Raw genomic sequence first — 14,868 nt, forward strand, 5'->3', positions numbered from 1 at the left:
TTTTTTTCGGTCCGGGGCGTTCCTTCAGTGATGCCACGTACGGACTTGTCACCAACTAACCAACAAGACTTCCTGAATATTCAGCGCGAGTCCTAAAACGTAAAATATAGCTATATGCCGTGGAATCTTTGTAAAATACTCTCAGTAGAAGTAATTTGAAGTCATTTTACAAATTATGGTCACAACTTGTCCGGAGACGTCGGTTGTCCTTAAAATATGAAAACCCACGTCTGGAAGCAGGGCAAGAGGGTAAGAGTAGGGAAAAGAAGCTGAAAGACAATTCTCAATTATTTAATCATTCATGGACAGAAGAAATTAACATCAGCCTGCAATTCAGATATTTTTAGGCCATCAGAGAAGGCTTGACGGTCCGCCACTGCCTTCTATCCCTTCACATACCCATCTACATTTACTCATCTATAAATCGATCCTTCCCAATGTAAGGGAAAATGAGCCATTGTATCAGGTTTAGCACTGAGTTCCATAAGCCACAATGTGCTCTAATGTATTACACGAGTCGGTCAAACTCCCCTCTTTGCATGTAAGAGCACCAGCATGTTGTGTCAGTGTGAGTGAGCACTTAAGTTTGTGATCTCAATTTTTTGGTATTTTGAAAATGCCACTTGTTCAAAGTTCCCAGATGGCCTCTATGGCTCCATGGCGCATTGCAGACGCATACCAGACACAGCAGTCTGCGATAACAATCATAAGTCACCTACTTACTGTCGCTACTATCCATATACATCGTACTGTGGCGGACCGTCAAGTAGTGCAAAGCCTTCTCTGCTCGCCTAAAAATAAAGCCATTTTCAAAACAGACTATTCAAGAAAACAATGGACATCGTGAAGAAAGGTCGGTCAGTTATTTCCTGGCTAATGGTACCGTCTAGTAGACTTGTAGTAAATCACATCGCACGTTTTTTCAGCCTGGATTGATTCAGACATAGCACTACTGAAGGACTAGCGATGAAATCCACGGCCCGACACTGCATTGTACTGATAATAAATGCCATAGTACTTTGGTAATCAACATATATCCTAATATTCCCTGTTAGCAAAAAGCTCTAAATTGAAAGGTAAAAAGAAACGAGCCCTGGGGAATACAGTTGTTCGAAGTTGTCCAGTCTCAAAAATTGTTCATATTGCCTGCAAAAATGGCACTGCAGTGGCCTCCTATTGCACTAAATAGACAAGAAATATTGCATTGTGATTCACAGACTAAGGTGGATACAGGTTGCACAACTGCAAAGGAATAATGGATTTTGTCGGAAAAACTTTAAGAGGTTTTGAGTGTCACCGGAGATGAAATCCAGAGGAAGAAGGCCCCCTTTTTGAAAAACAGGAGCATAGTCAACAATGTTAAAGACTACAATGTCTAGTACAACACCTGAGTGGTTTTTAAACCATCCCTTTTCCTGCCCTTTCATATCCCGTTGTAGTCGTAGTGGCTGTATTGGGTTGCATGTAGTACAAAAGGACGTCAGAACCACACCCGAACACAGCTGTCTTGACGTTTTCAAGCTGGGTTGAGCTTAATTCCCTTAGGAAAGCGCAATGGAAGATGTCATGCATTTTTTTTACTTCATAGTTCAGTATCGGTCAGTTTGTGTGTACATTGTGATGCGGGGGTTTTGAAAATTAGGTCGTCTAACGAGGAACAAGGTTTGTCATGGTTGAGAGATAGAAGACAGAAATAGAGGAACCGGGTTACTTTTATGAATAGTGAAACGCACAAGCAGAAGACAAATGTCTCCAATTGTTGTGGGAGTCATGAAAAAGTGATGAATTTGGATATGGAGTCTATTATAAAAGGGCCTTATTTGAGGAATTACATCAATATATTTGCTAAGCTTAATGCAAAATGGTACACTTCACATTATATTTATGACTTGAGTATTCAAAAGAAACCAGACACCAGACGGGACGGGCACCTGGACGTATTTTATTTCCCATACAGTATTTGCAGCTGGACATGGAAATCCACAAAACTTGTTTGCATTTCCATTCGGTTTATCAACATTTTTTTTTACAAATCATAATTTTTTTTTAATGGAATTTCATGTTATATTGTTACATCATGTACGTATATCAGTGGCTGTATGGCATAGAGTCGCTTAATGTCAGCAGAGAGGATCCATCTGCAGTTAAAGGACAACCGACACCTCCGGAAAAGTTGCGTCCATAATTTGTAAAATCTCTTCAAATGACTTCTACTGAGCACATCATATAGCTATATTTTACGTTTTAAGACTCGCAGCCCATTTGCAATGGCGCGTGTGCACCATCTTGTGCATTTTCTGGGCGCTACATTGGAGTCCAGACGGCTCGAATTGAACTTCTTTAATCGATTGCAAACATTTATGCTTTCCTCTTCAGAACTATTTGAATCATATTCATAACTGGATGAGTAACAAGAAAGCATTTTCTCCAAATCTGAACTCTCTGAAGCCATTGTTTTGGTTCTGGAGCAAGGCAGTTTGTGAAGGAGTATCCTGGCGTGACGTCACGAACAAACTTTATGAATCTCACCAGTTCCGAGCTCATTTAGTGGCAGTTTTGGGAAACTTTAAGTCATTTTTATTGGTGTTTTGCATTTGACTAAAATATTATCCAACATGTTTTGGGTATTTTAGATGCTATAAAACGTTTTTCTGATGTCAGTTAGGAAACAAAAAAAAATGGTGTCGGTTGTCCTTTAAGTGCTGAAAGCATTGAAGGGATCTAAGTCAGCGATCAACAACCCCTCAGTCAAGAAATGCATTTGGTACCAGATTAATGGCATTGCAGGGAAAATGCATCAAAGTTGGTAGAGCGGAGCAAAAGGAATCCTATTTTATCAGACAGAATCATGTTCCCGAGCTCCAGCAGTTGGAAAAGTGGAACTACACTATGCAGATTCTGAACACACACATGCGTACGCACACACCAAATCTATTTGTTGAGATTTTTTAAAATGTTGTATTTGAGAAACTTGCTGATGATAAACATATTTTTAGAAGAAAATGACAGAAAAGGCTTGAGGTCTAAGGCAAAAACTGTTTATGAGTGCATTAACACATTCACTGCCAGATGTGCAAAAATGTGTCCACTCCAGTGCCAGGGTCTTTGTCATTTTCACTAAAATTCCTGGACCCACAGAATATTAAGTTTTAAGACTACATAAACATTCAATGCAGCGTTAGAAACCTTAGATACTCTTCTTACATCAGAAAAATTGGTAATTCCTAAGTTATATGGATCTGGAGTTATCTGAGCCCTCCCCCTCGTGGGAGTGAAAAACATTGCCAGAGGTCTGACTAGCGCTTTATCGGCAACCCTTCCGCAAGAAAAAACAAAACCCAAACAAATTCAGGAATGGCGCTCCACGTCATATTTTCAATTCCTGAATGGCAGTGAATGAGTTAAGCTTATTTGACATAGCCAACCAAGACAGTATTTAACGCCTTCTTCGGGGGTCGGCATTCAGTTTATAAATGACTGACAAGAGAATTTTTGGCCAAAGTCCTACGATCAATTGTATGCCTTCAGAGGTAACATCAGAGCCATAAAGCCGCTTGCGTTTAGGTCATTTTTCTTAGTTTCTGCTTTCCACTCGTCCTGTCACGTTGAAAGCAATTGTGACTTGTCCGACAAGTACTTCCGACATCTTCTTGATACCTGAGTGCGGCAAAATCCCACTCAGCTGCATGGTGTTAATAAAGCAGACATGGATGACTGGTGGAATTGCAGTTAGGGGTCTGCTACTGTAATACTGTTGGACCATAGACACCTGGAGCTCTTACTACACCCAAAACGTGATTCAAACTATTCATTTTCATTTCCGGCAACCCCCCCCCCCCCCAAAAAAAAAAAAGAAGACAAAAAAATGACGTAGAATTTGTTGTTGAAAGCAAGTATCAGAACCGAAAACGCATTTTTTAGAAGGATTCCACAACCCCAATGACAATAAAACAGTGATTACTAACCAATGTGCTATGAGAAACTATCCAATTTAATAAACCTGTTCTTAAATTATGTGTTCCTTACATACAGTTCAGAAAATGATGCCAGTCATGTAAAGGGACAGTCAGGTCAATTAAATGGTGGCACTAAATAATTAACCAGTGTGTGCAGAATATGTTACATTTTGGTTTAGAGGTGTGCAGTATTTTTTTAACTGTATACACTATGCCATGGTACTATTAAGGTTAGGTATCACACTGTTATAACATCACACACATTTGGAGTAATATCACACCCTTACTGTTGCATTTTTAAGCGGACAAATATTAAGACATTTGTGGGATCTCCACTTTTTTTTTCTTGTAAAGAAGGCCATTGTTATCATTCCCCCAATCATAAGGCTATAAAATGAGTCTGGTGGAGCAGTGAGGCATTTGCCCGCCAGTATACGTGAATAATGGATGCATCCAATTACTTATTCATCCCGCTTCACTCTCCTCCTTCACAAAGCCTGCTCCAGAAGAAACTGCAAAATCATCCAAAAGTCCCTTGTTGGTGAGGATTAAGGAAGTCGAAGTTAAGTTGATGACAGTTTGGCAAAATTGGTCCGTAAGGCTTCATTTACTTCATATCAATATACTCTATATTGTCTCGGATTCACTTGGCAAAATTGTTCAGCGAAAAGCTGCTGACAGATGGACATAGAGAGCTTGCAGCTTGACAAAACAAACAACATATGGAAGTGTTGGTAGAGACCACATAATTACAGCAAGGGTTCTAGGAATGAGCCTTGTGGGACTCCTGTTTTGAAAAAGATGAGACTAGAGATGTCTGATACTTGTCCACTGCTTGTCTCTACCCACCAATACTTATGGGGGAGTTTTACTTTGAGGAAATCTTTGACAACCACGCTGCACTGAAGGATTCGGTCAAAAAGCGACAAGCTAATAAGAGAGCACAATGAAGGCCTTCAGTATTTACGCTATGATATAGGGAGGACTTGTATTCCTGAAGGGCCAATGCAGCAAAGTGGAGACTGTGGAGTGTTACAACAGCATCCAGAGCTAAGGCACTGCAACAACGTGAGCGGACATTAGCATGTTTGTTTATTTTGGGTCATTACTAGCTATGTACGCCGAAACATTACAAATGATGGTTCTGAAACCAATGCGGCATCTGTTTGGAAGGCCAGCTCCTCAAATTAGTACCTAGTGCTCCCTGGTTTGGCAAACCAAGTCGGTACTACGCAACGGAGAACGGTCTTCTCAGTGGTGCAATCCAGATGAGGTGCGGCAGGTATAAGTAGTCAAGTGATTCAGGATTTTAGGGATTTAAAAATGCTAATTTTTGTTTGTGAGTTGTTTGAAGAAATGATCAGTAACACTGATCAGAACAGCAGCAAATTGAGCAGGATATTGAGCCAACATCCACAACTAGCTGCCTCCAATGCCAGGTCAGTTCATGAGTCCTAGTTTAGTTCAAACAGAAGCAATAAGTATATCTACAATAGGTTTCATTTTATAGTTACTTGCCCAATGTCTTTGTTTCCACTTTGTTATCAAAAGTCAAAGACTGAGCCCCTGCAGCTGGTTCTTAGCCTCAATTCCACCGGGTATACTGGTGCTACAATGCTACACCTGATCAATCCTGCACATTGGTGAACTTAGCCAAAGGGAGAATGAGCGAGAGAGAGGCCAGTGGGAGTTTGAAGGGTTCAGACTCAGGAGATCAAAACTGGTGGGCTTGAAACAAAGTAGTGAGCTTTGAAGAAACCCCAGGAGTCTTGTAATAAGGCTGATGATAACTGTTCTTGTGGAAAAAAGATGTTGACTTGATGTTCTTTGATGATGTTCAAATGCACTACTCTGAAGAATCTGTTTCTACAACGTTTCAGGTCCATTCTAAATGATACTGATCCTATAGGGTGAATAATGGTAAATTTACTCCTGCTTAGCGAGAAACCGTACCAGACTGTTCTCCTTTACTCAACGTTAATACAGCATGAGAAAGTTTGGGCCCTGAAGCGTCTTCCGATTGTTCAGGACTTCCGGTACTTATTGTTTTTAACGCGCAACACTCACTGCAGTCTGTTGATCAAAAGGCAGCTCAACGGTCACTCAACAGCAAGGCGTTGTTGCAAAGTCGCCAAGGAGCCAAACACTCCTCAGTCTTCAAATAACAGTAGGCTCAGATTTGACCTGGCGGATGCTCCTGTCAGCCACAGTTGCCGCTATTGTCCCCTCCATGTCTGCTGCAGCTGGCGAAGGTGCTCGAAAGCCCGCTGGGTGATGTTAAGCGCCGGGTGGACTTTCCTCAAGCTGGGCTCTCCGATCAGGGACAGACCGCATAGGCCTAAGTAAGCGTGCAGTGGATCTAGGGGTGGAAGAAAAAAAGGGATGAAAGCGGGGAGAAACGAGGGCAGCGTACTGCGAATAAGCGGAAACGCCTGCTTATGTCATGTCAGTCGACAAAATTGTTTAACGGAGCTGAACTGCTTCTGGCACGAGAGTCAGTTTCCTGTTGATGCTAATAAGAACAGTTCGAGGAATTCAGTGGCAATATCAACAGGGAAAAGTGGGGTTTTCTCAGAAGCAGGTTTTCTTTGAGTGATCGAAAACGCAAAGAACCACTTTTCTTCTAGAGAGAAATTGATGAGATTTACTTTGTCGAATTAATTAAATCCGGATCACAAATTTGGCAACCACCATTACATTAACCTGCACCATTGTAATATCTACTTATGATTTATCTCAGTATGTATTTATTAATTTGAAGCTCTTCAGCAGTCAAGCATCAACTGCAGCTTCTTTCATATCAGCCAGCTGGCTAAACTAAAGCCTGAAGATCCTCAAGGCCATTTTGAAACAGTAATTAATGACGTCGAAGATGGAGCCTGAGTAGGGAGTCATCAGCAAGTGCTCTCACGAGCCTTGCTTTTCTTGTTGTTTCGAGTTTTTGTGCGTCATGTGGAATGGATACGGATTGTTTTTCAGCATTTTTGCCCATGACATTCATCAAGGAGGAGACTCTGCTGACGGTTGCACCTTTTCGGCAGCACGAATATGCCAGCACTGTTTTTGATGGGGGAATGTCAGTGCCATTTGACTGTCATTGCTGGACAGCTCTGGGGCGATTGTGCTTTTTTGCGCCTGTAATATGTAGCATTTTCACTGCCCCGCATTGTTCAGCGGAAAGTTTGGTGCTGTTGGACAGTCTGCAGGTGGATGGATGTGCAGACGTGTACATTCCACCATGACGTTCCGTGATGCACAGTTGAAAAGGACATTTTGATCCTCTCCTCTTTCATCTTCAACTGATTCATGCAACAAAGGGGGTGCAGAAAGTGTTTAAGATTGAATGACTGGGTGTCATTTGTATTGCCACATTATTTGTTATAACCTCTAATACGGGTCCTGTATTTTTGTTTATCTACTTCTTCCTTTCCTTTCCTCTTCCTTGAATCACTTTGCTGCTATGAAATATAAATATCCACTGCGAGACTAATAAAGGCTAATCTAACCCAATCTCAGATGGATTACTGTCAGGCAATCCTCCATTAAATGTCTCCAGTTGGTACAGAATGCTGCTACTAACCTTTTAATAATAATAATACATTTAATTTATTTTGAATGGTACTCGTGAGAGGGAGCATATAAGTCAGAGTCTGCAACCCTTCACTGGCTTCCTATACATTTTAGAGTTATTTTAAGACCATTTTGTTTATTTTTTTCCAAATTCATTAAGTGGGTTTATGCCACCTGGCCTCGCTGGGCTTGATTGTTTGTTATGGTATGAATTATTTTTGCTCCTTGTACAGTGGTGTTTGTTTTAAAGTGCTCTATAAATACAGTTGAGTGAAAAATTTTGTTGAGTCACCCTAGTCTGCATTTACTCAATTAAACAACCACCAAAACACACAGTAGCCTCCCAAAAGGGAGGACCCTCCTTTTGTTGTGACTCCTCTCCTTTGAGCGCCAATGAATAATTCAAAAGTGATAGCCATGTGACCCTGGTCCCCTGGGATTTGCTGAGGCCCATAAATGGACTTGTAATTGAATTATAATGACATGACAGATGATTGGAAGGCTGCATCACAATCACCCAGTGCACTTGTCAGGATTTATAGCATCCAATCCACAAGATGCAATAGACCTGAAACTGTCACTGGAGCAATAAAAAAACCAAGGGTACTACACAATCAAACAACACATAAATAAAAATCAGTCATGTGATTTAAAGCGGAAGAATTCATTTGAGGCTATCATAATGGCTTTATTACCAATTGATGCTGTTTACATGAAAGTTTTGGAATATCCTAACCGTTTCGAATCAATCAACCACTGTGAAATAAAGATACATGAAAAAAAACTAAGTCAATCTACAAACCTGCTTTTGATCAATTCTGCGATTATCACCAAGGTAAAAATGTTTGGATTAAGAATTTCTCCTTTTTTATTTTTACATGTACAAAATCAATCTTCATTATACTATACAATAGAAACATCAAAATAAATGGATTTAGAGTAATCTCTGACCAATACTCCCGTCACCACACCCCCTTTGAAAAAAACAATCACAAGCTGTACAAATCCGCCTTCGTCAAACAGTCCGAATTATTTTTTTTCTGTGAGCCTCAGATTTGCTTTCATCATTTTGTGTGCAGCAGTCAAAATTATAAGCATCTTAAACTCCTTGCATCCCCCTTAAATCATCGCCTTTGGTGATATGTATGAGGTTAGTGAATACAACAGTCGCTTCACCCAACTGGCCTTTGTAACGTGAGCTCTTCCATCCCTGGCTACATCAATTACACATTTGAAGGACGCCCGGGTGCACACGCGCAAACACGCACGAACACATACAAATGCACAATCATGCATGGGCTGGTCAAATTCTAGGATCACAGAAGGCGATTTTAAAAGGGAACTTGGAGAAAATAATTTGAGCTTTTCCATAGCAGATAATGCTACACAACAATCACGTACCTGGCGAGCAGTCTGGCCACTTAGCAAAACCACCAACCAATCGATCTTGTGTGGACAGAATGAAGGTCCGGTTTTTGTCAAAATTGGTGTACTGGAACACATCTAAAAGCTGGAACAGCAGTCGGTATTTAGTACATATTAAGAATATAAAAGATGCTGAACATTTTGGTCATTTATAAAAATAAAGTCATTGCACCTCTGGCATAGTTGTGACCTAAATCTTCACACATTAACTACATTGGCTGGATGGCGCCTCGATGCATCCATGGCTGACTCATTGGCGTTTTTAAGTCAAAATCACTTTTATTTTGGGATTATGCGGAAACTGCCGGCATAATTATGACCCACATACGTGTTCGGCAGATCCTCCAAAAGTGGGATAATTTGGTTCAACCATTTTGTTTCTGGTAAAGAGAGCCAAATAAGTCCAACGAAACCATGATTGACATGTGGTTTGTGAGCACACAATGTGGCAATGTGTCATGACAACCACAGAAAAGGAAAAAGGTCCTCACTGCAATCACTGCGAGGAGTGATTCAGAAACGCCCCTAAAACATGACTTGGCAAATAAATACCTGTAGTTTGTAAACACCTTCATTTCCCCTGTCCTTTACATTGACAGCCCTTTTTGAAGGGAGAGAAGTGCTGACCCCTCCTCATATTTATTTATGCTTTTCATTTTTGTGCACGTTTTCAGGAATGGGTCTGGATTGAAAAAAATTGGAAACCGACTTGCCAGTATTTTGTGGTTTTGGTGTTCTGTACCCATTTTTCAAATGCGTGTTCACTAGACATATTGTCATTCACCGCTGTCAAAATGGCCTTATCATTTTGCGGCATTTCCAGAAATGTGTTTTTCCAGATTCATTTGCTTTATTGTTTAAGACGATGCATTTATTGCAGCTTAAAGTACTGGAAATATCCTCCATTTGTTTTTTTCCCTTATTTTCCTCCCCAAATACAGTAAAGTCTCGTTATATCGATATTCAAGGGAATCCGAAAAATATTGATATAACCGGGACTATCGATATATCCGACCCTGTTTGCATGTAATTTTCTCCGTGCGTGCATAGAAATAGTATCGATATAACCGGGACTATCGTTATATCCGATATCGATATAACGAGACTTTACTGTAGTTTGTATTTGCTTTTATCATCTTTGTTTGTTATTTTCTTTATTATTTTATAGTATTACCCCAAAAAAATTAGCCAACTTTGTTTTCACATTATATTTTAACATTTGATAATTCCAACAAACAGCTGGCCTTACATGGTGCATAATTATTTGTGAACGACACAAACTATGGTTTTCTTTTTGTTTCTTTTTTTTTTATTATTTAGTTACAGAGAGGGTCTTTCATTTATTTTATAACCAAATCTGGACCTGTGTTAAAAGTGTGCAAATACAGACACTTCCCTACTTATAAAGATTCGAGTTATGAACAATGGTAAATACAAACATTTTTGCAGTAACACATCTAGTATTCTCTCCAGTTGTACATGTACATATCTTTATAGAGCATATATTTTATTGAATGTTTATTTTTCAGTACAAATCAAACAGGTTACTTATACAAACCTTAAAGGACAACCGACACCTCTGGACAAGTTGTGTCCATAATTTGTAAAATCACTTGAAATGACTTCTACTGGGCGTATTTTACAAAGATTCCACCGCATATAACTATATTTTACGTTTTAAGACTCGCGCTGAATATTCAGGAAGTCTTGTTTTCGAGTTGATGACGATGCCTGACGTGACGTCACATCCAAAACGCCCCTGACCGAGAAAGCAACAGATAATGCATTTTGGGCACTTTGTTTGGTCTGAAAACTACGTGTTGATCCATGTTGATGGTGAAATTAGAAGGAAAAAACATAAATAACGCGATGGTGAATCGTTGTGTGTTGCACCAAGACAGTATACTATTTGATACTAGTTGAATTCCCAGCAGTCAAATCAGCCCATTTCCAACGGAGCTTGTGCGCCATCTTGTGCATTTTCTGGGCACTACGTTGTAGTCCAGACGCATCAAAATGAGATGGAAGAACTTCTTTAATCGATTGCAAACATTTATGCTTTCCTCTTCAGAACTATTTGAATCAAATTCACAACTGGATGAGTAACAAGAAAGCATCTTCTGCGAATCCGAAGCCATTGTTTTGATTCTCGAGCAAGGCCTGGCGTGACGTCACGAACAAGGGAGCGGGACCTTCTGAGGTCATTTTGAAGTAGTCTTGGGACACTTTAAGTCATTTTTATTGGTGTTTTGCATTTGACTAAAAATATCAGCCTGCGTGTTTTGGGTATTTTAGATGCTATAAAACGTTTTTCTGATATCAGTTAGGAAACAAAAAATGGTGTCAATTGTCCTTTAAACACACTTACAGTATATAACCTTAAACATACTTATATAAACCTTAAACAGACATTTCATACAAAATATAGCACTGGAGCAACTTACGAACAACCGTATCTCATTCGTAAATTGGGCAGCGTCTTGTATATTATATGAACATGTGCATATTTGAATGCTTGAAGAAAGAAAAATAACCAAAGACCATTCGTGCATACCTCGAGTGTTGCGCCAACCCAAAAAGAGTAGCAGGTGTCAACGGGCTTGTTTGGGCGTCCCTGGAAGCCACTTTGCTGCCTCATGATGCACCAGCGGCGGATCCTGTCCAACTCCCGTCGACTCAATGCACCCTCCAATCGACCCATCAGACATAAGGAGGCGATGGCGCAGTACGTCCAGCCGCCTGCGTGCACCAAGACATGTAAGAGTCATCTCAGTATCTTGTAATGAGAGATGAATCTAAACAGATTTTGTAAGTGTAGTTGCAATATTTGCACACTGTACTAATAAGATATTTTTGAGCTGGGATTAATAAAGACAACAGTGATGGGGATTAATTGATAATCCTACCAACCAATTACTAGGACTGTGACAACACACTTTCATTGTAAAGGACAAGTCAGTGCTTGTGGTTCCCAAGCTTATTTGAACCGTTCTCCAATTATTGGTGAAAGTAATATTACACACACACAAAAAGTGAATTGTAAATTGGGGTTGCATCAAAAACACAACATGGCTAGTATGAACACATTGACATTGTCAAACAAAAACTATGTATAAAGCTGTTTTTTTCCTCACCATGTGACTCTCGCCCGGCTCCCTGACCAAAACCGCTATCGTACGACTGTTAGTGGGAAACAGAAGAGAAAACATTAAGTGACAAAAAACATTTTCCAAGATAGTGCCCCTTTGTAAAATGGTCAAAGAATGAAATTCCTCTTTATTTGTATCCATATTTGCTTGCGCTGTTTTACTAATGGTGAATAAAAAATGATTTTGCACAAGGTCCTACTCCTAATTCTGATTTTAACTGACAAACAGATCTTACTCAATAATACTTTTCTGAGGAACTAGAAAAACCTCTGCAGCTGTTTAAGCATCGTGACACCTTCCATTCATTATCAATGGAGGCGTTTCATTGCAGAGTGCCATCCACCAGGTAGGTGGCCTCATTTAAATCTCAATGTGGTGAATGGAAACAATTGGTGTTTCGTCTTGCCTTTCACTGATATACGACTATGGACGCGACTGCTCGTATAACTCACCAGGCTTCCTCGAATGTACTTGATGGCCTTTTGGACATCCATGCCTGACCAGTCGTCTAGCATGTAACAGATACTGGCTGCGCAGTAGATAAAACGGATGTCGTTTTCGCTCCCTTCAGGCACGGCATAAAAACTACAAGGAACAAGATGTAGATTTCATGAATTGCCATTTGCAACATGCAGCCAAAAAAACAAATAGATCAAATAAACATCACAACTTTCACTCCAGAAAAAAAAAAAATCACAAACACCGTTATTCATATACAGACATTAAAGCGTTAATTTAGGAGCCCAAAGTAAATCACTGAATCATTTGTTGGCAATGAAATCAAGGTCTCATTATGTTAATCTGTTGTGAATTCGGTCATGTGGCTCCTTGGAAAATTTGTAGAGCATTTGGGGGGGGGGGGGTGAATGCCTATAATCCCTAATTACGTATATGTGTATGCATGTGTATGCCAACCTGCCATCATCTAGCTGCAGGGCCCTGAGGCCAGCCAGACACGCCTGCTTGTTGACCCGACTAAGGTCATCTCCCAGTATGAGAAGGGAGCAGAGTCCAGTGTAGGTCATGGCGACATGGCCACTGTCGTACGGGTGTCGCATACCCAAACCCTGAATACAAAGGTGACAATCAGTAAAGTGCCAAGATGCTGTAATAAGAAAAACGTAGGCATTAGTGGTCGCTGAAACACGTTCGGTAGTGAGGAAAAAAAAGTAATAAATTGTTCCCTGTTCTGTGTAAACATCCAGCAACAAGGCATGGTTGGGGGTAGAGAGAAAACATTTCGGATGAGGCGGTTGACCCCCCATTGCCCAATAGTTGTAGCCAACTCAGCTGAGTTTGAAAAATAAATCAAAGCTTATGCCATTGATATGAATTAGACTGCACAAGTCAGTCAGAACAGGGCACATGCAAAAAAGGTTCAAGGACCAATGTAAGAATTTGAACACTATGTCAGCCATTTTGCTTTGAAGCAATAAATTCCACGAGTTCCTTTCACTTTAAAAGAAAAATAAAAAACAAGTTTACAGGAGCCCACTTATCTCTGCCCACCACTTTAACATTGATGACATATGAGACGCTACCTTAGTGCTGTAAGGAATTCCGATGTGTGACGACCCTCGAAAACCACAACGGCTGAGGTTGGATTCTGGGGAAAGACAGACAGTGAAATATTATACATTTAAAACTGGAGTCAATCATCCCAAATGTTGTCTTCTAAAACCAAGGTGGGTGCATGAGCAAATCTGGGTATCACCAGAGCACTGCTGCCATCTACTGACTGTAACTACAACGTTAAAACCCCAAAAAAGTTGCTACCCTACTTCAAATTAGAAAATGAATGCGTCATGATTCCGAGGTTGTGTAAAACATCCGAGCAGTGGGTTTTACTCACGGTCTTCAGTTGGAAGAACCTGCAATGAGTAGATCCACTCGATCATGTAGTTGCTATCAATGACATCTAGAGCATCGAGCACATCCAAGCCAGACAGAGCGAAAAATAAGATTGTCAACCTGGAAATAAATGTCACATTGACAAGTTGAAGACGCGATGTGAAAGGATTATAATGGTGCGATAAACATAAATGGCTGAAAAACATTTATCAGATAGTTCTTCTACAGAGAGACCTTGAACAACTCAGAGGAAAAATACCCATAGATGAATTCTAAAGTAACATTCTAGTCATGTAGTAACAAAAAATTACTGGAAATGAAGGCAGTTTGATTGATGGTGTAACAAGTTCCTGTTACTGTCATAACTTCATTAGCCGATATTAGCACGCAGGGTAAATAGCGCAGGAGGTTCCATTTTTTAAACAGAAAATGCTATCGTATAAATCCACAGCGTTTTTTGTAACTCACCTGGTGGTCTCCAGAGAAGCATACATCTCGGGCAAAACCTGCATGGTCCTCTGAAAAAAACGTACGTGTCTGTCTCGTAGAAAGTCGAGTTGCTCCAGCTCCTCGGGCAGACTCTCCTCTTCCGCCATCTTTCTTTCACTTCATATCCGGCAGAGAACTTCCGTTGTGGATGCTATTAAAATGCTAATGCAGCAAAGAGGCAGGATAAATTTTCACAATAAGAGTACAATGTTGTGAAGTTTTACTACAGTGTAAGAGGCTGTACGGGGTGTCCCGATCTACGATTAACAGTGTTCTGACGCCAAAGTGTTCAATTTAGTTTTAGCCTGGACTATTAACCCACATTTGTCATTTTTTTGTCAAATTTATGTCAGTTATTTGCTGTTTTTGTCAAAAACTTCAGACGGGAGACAATTGGAACTGTCAACCATCAAATTGGAGGGCACATA

The 14,868-nt window shown here is 40.3% G+C and overlaps 1 protein-coding gene across 1 annotated transcript; it reads right to left on the reverse strand.

The window, feature by feature from the left end:
* Positions 1-1,921: 1,921 nt before the first annotated feature.
* Positions 1,922-14,553, reverse strand: pggt1b (protein geranylgeranyltransferase type I, beta subunit). Its single transcript, XM_088994139.1, has 9 exons — positions 14,420-14,553; positions 13,953-14,071; positions 13,642-13,706; positions 13,016-13,167; positions 12,553-12,685; positions 12,086-12,131; positions 11,506-11,690; positions 8,928-9,036; positions 1,922-6,315 (listed from the first exon to the last, which is right to left on the reverse strand). Exons 1-9 carry the CDS (start codon positions 14,545-14,547, stop codon positions 6,173-6,175), a joined length of 1,080 nt encoding a protein of 359 aa, XP_088850265.1. The 5' UTR covers positions 14,548-14,553; the 3' UTR covers positions 1,922-6,172.
* Between the last annotated feature and the right edge of the window lie 315 nt (positions 14,554-14,868).

Source organism: Hippocampus bargibanti, linkage group LG04 (genome assembly GCF_051943395.1).
Source record: "Hippocampus bargibanti isolate YZ-2025 linkage group LG04, ASM5194339v1, whole genome shotgun sequence".
Lineage (NCBI taxonomy): Eukaryota > Metazoa > Chordata > Actinopteri > Syngnathiformes > Syngnathidae > Hippocampus > Hippocampus bargibanti.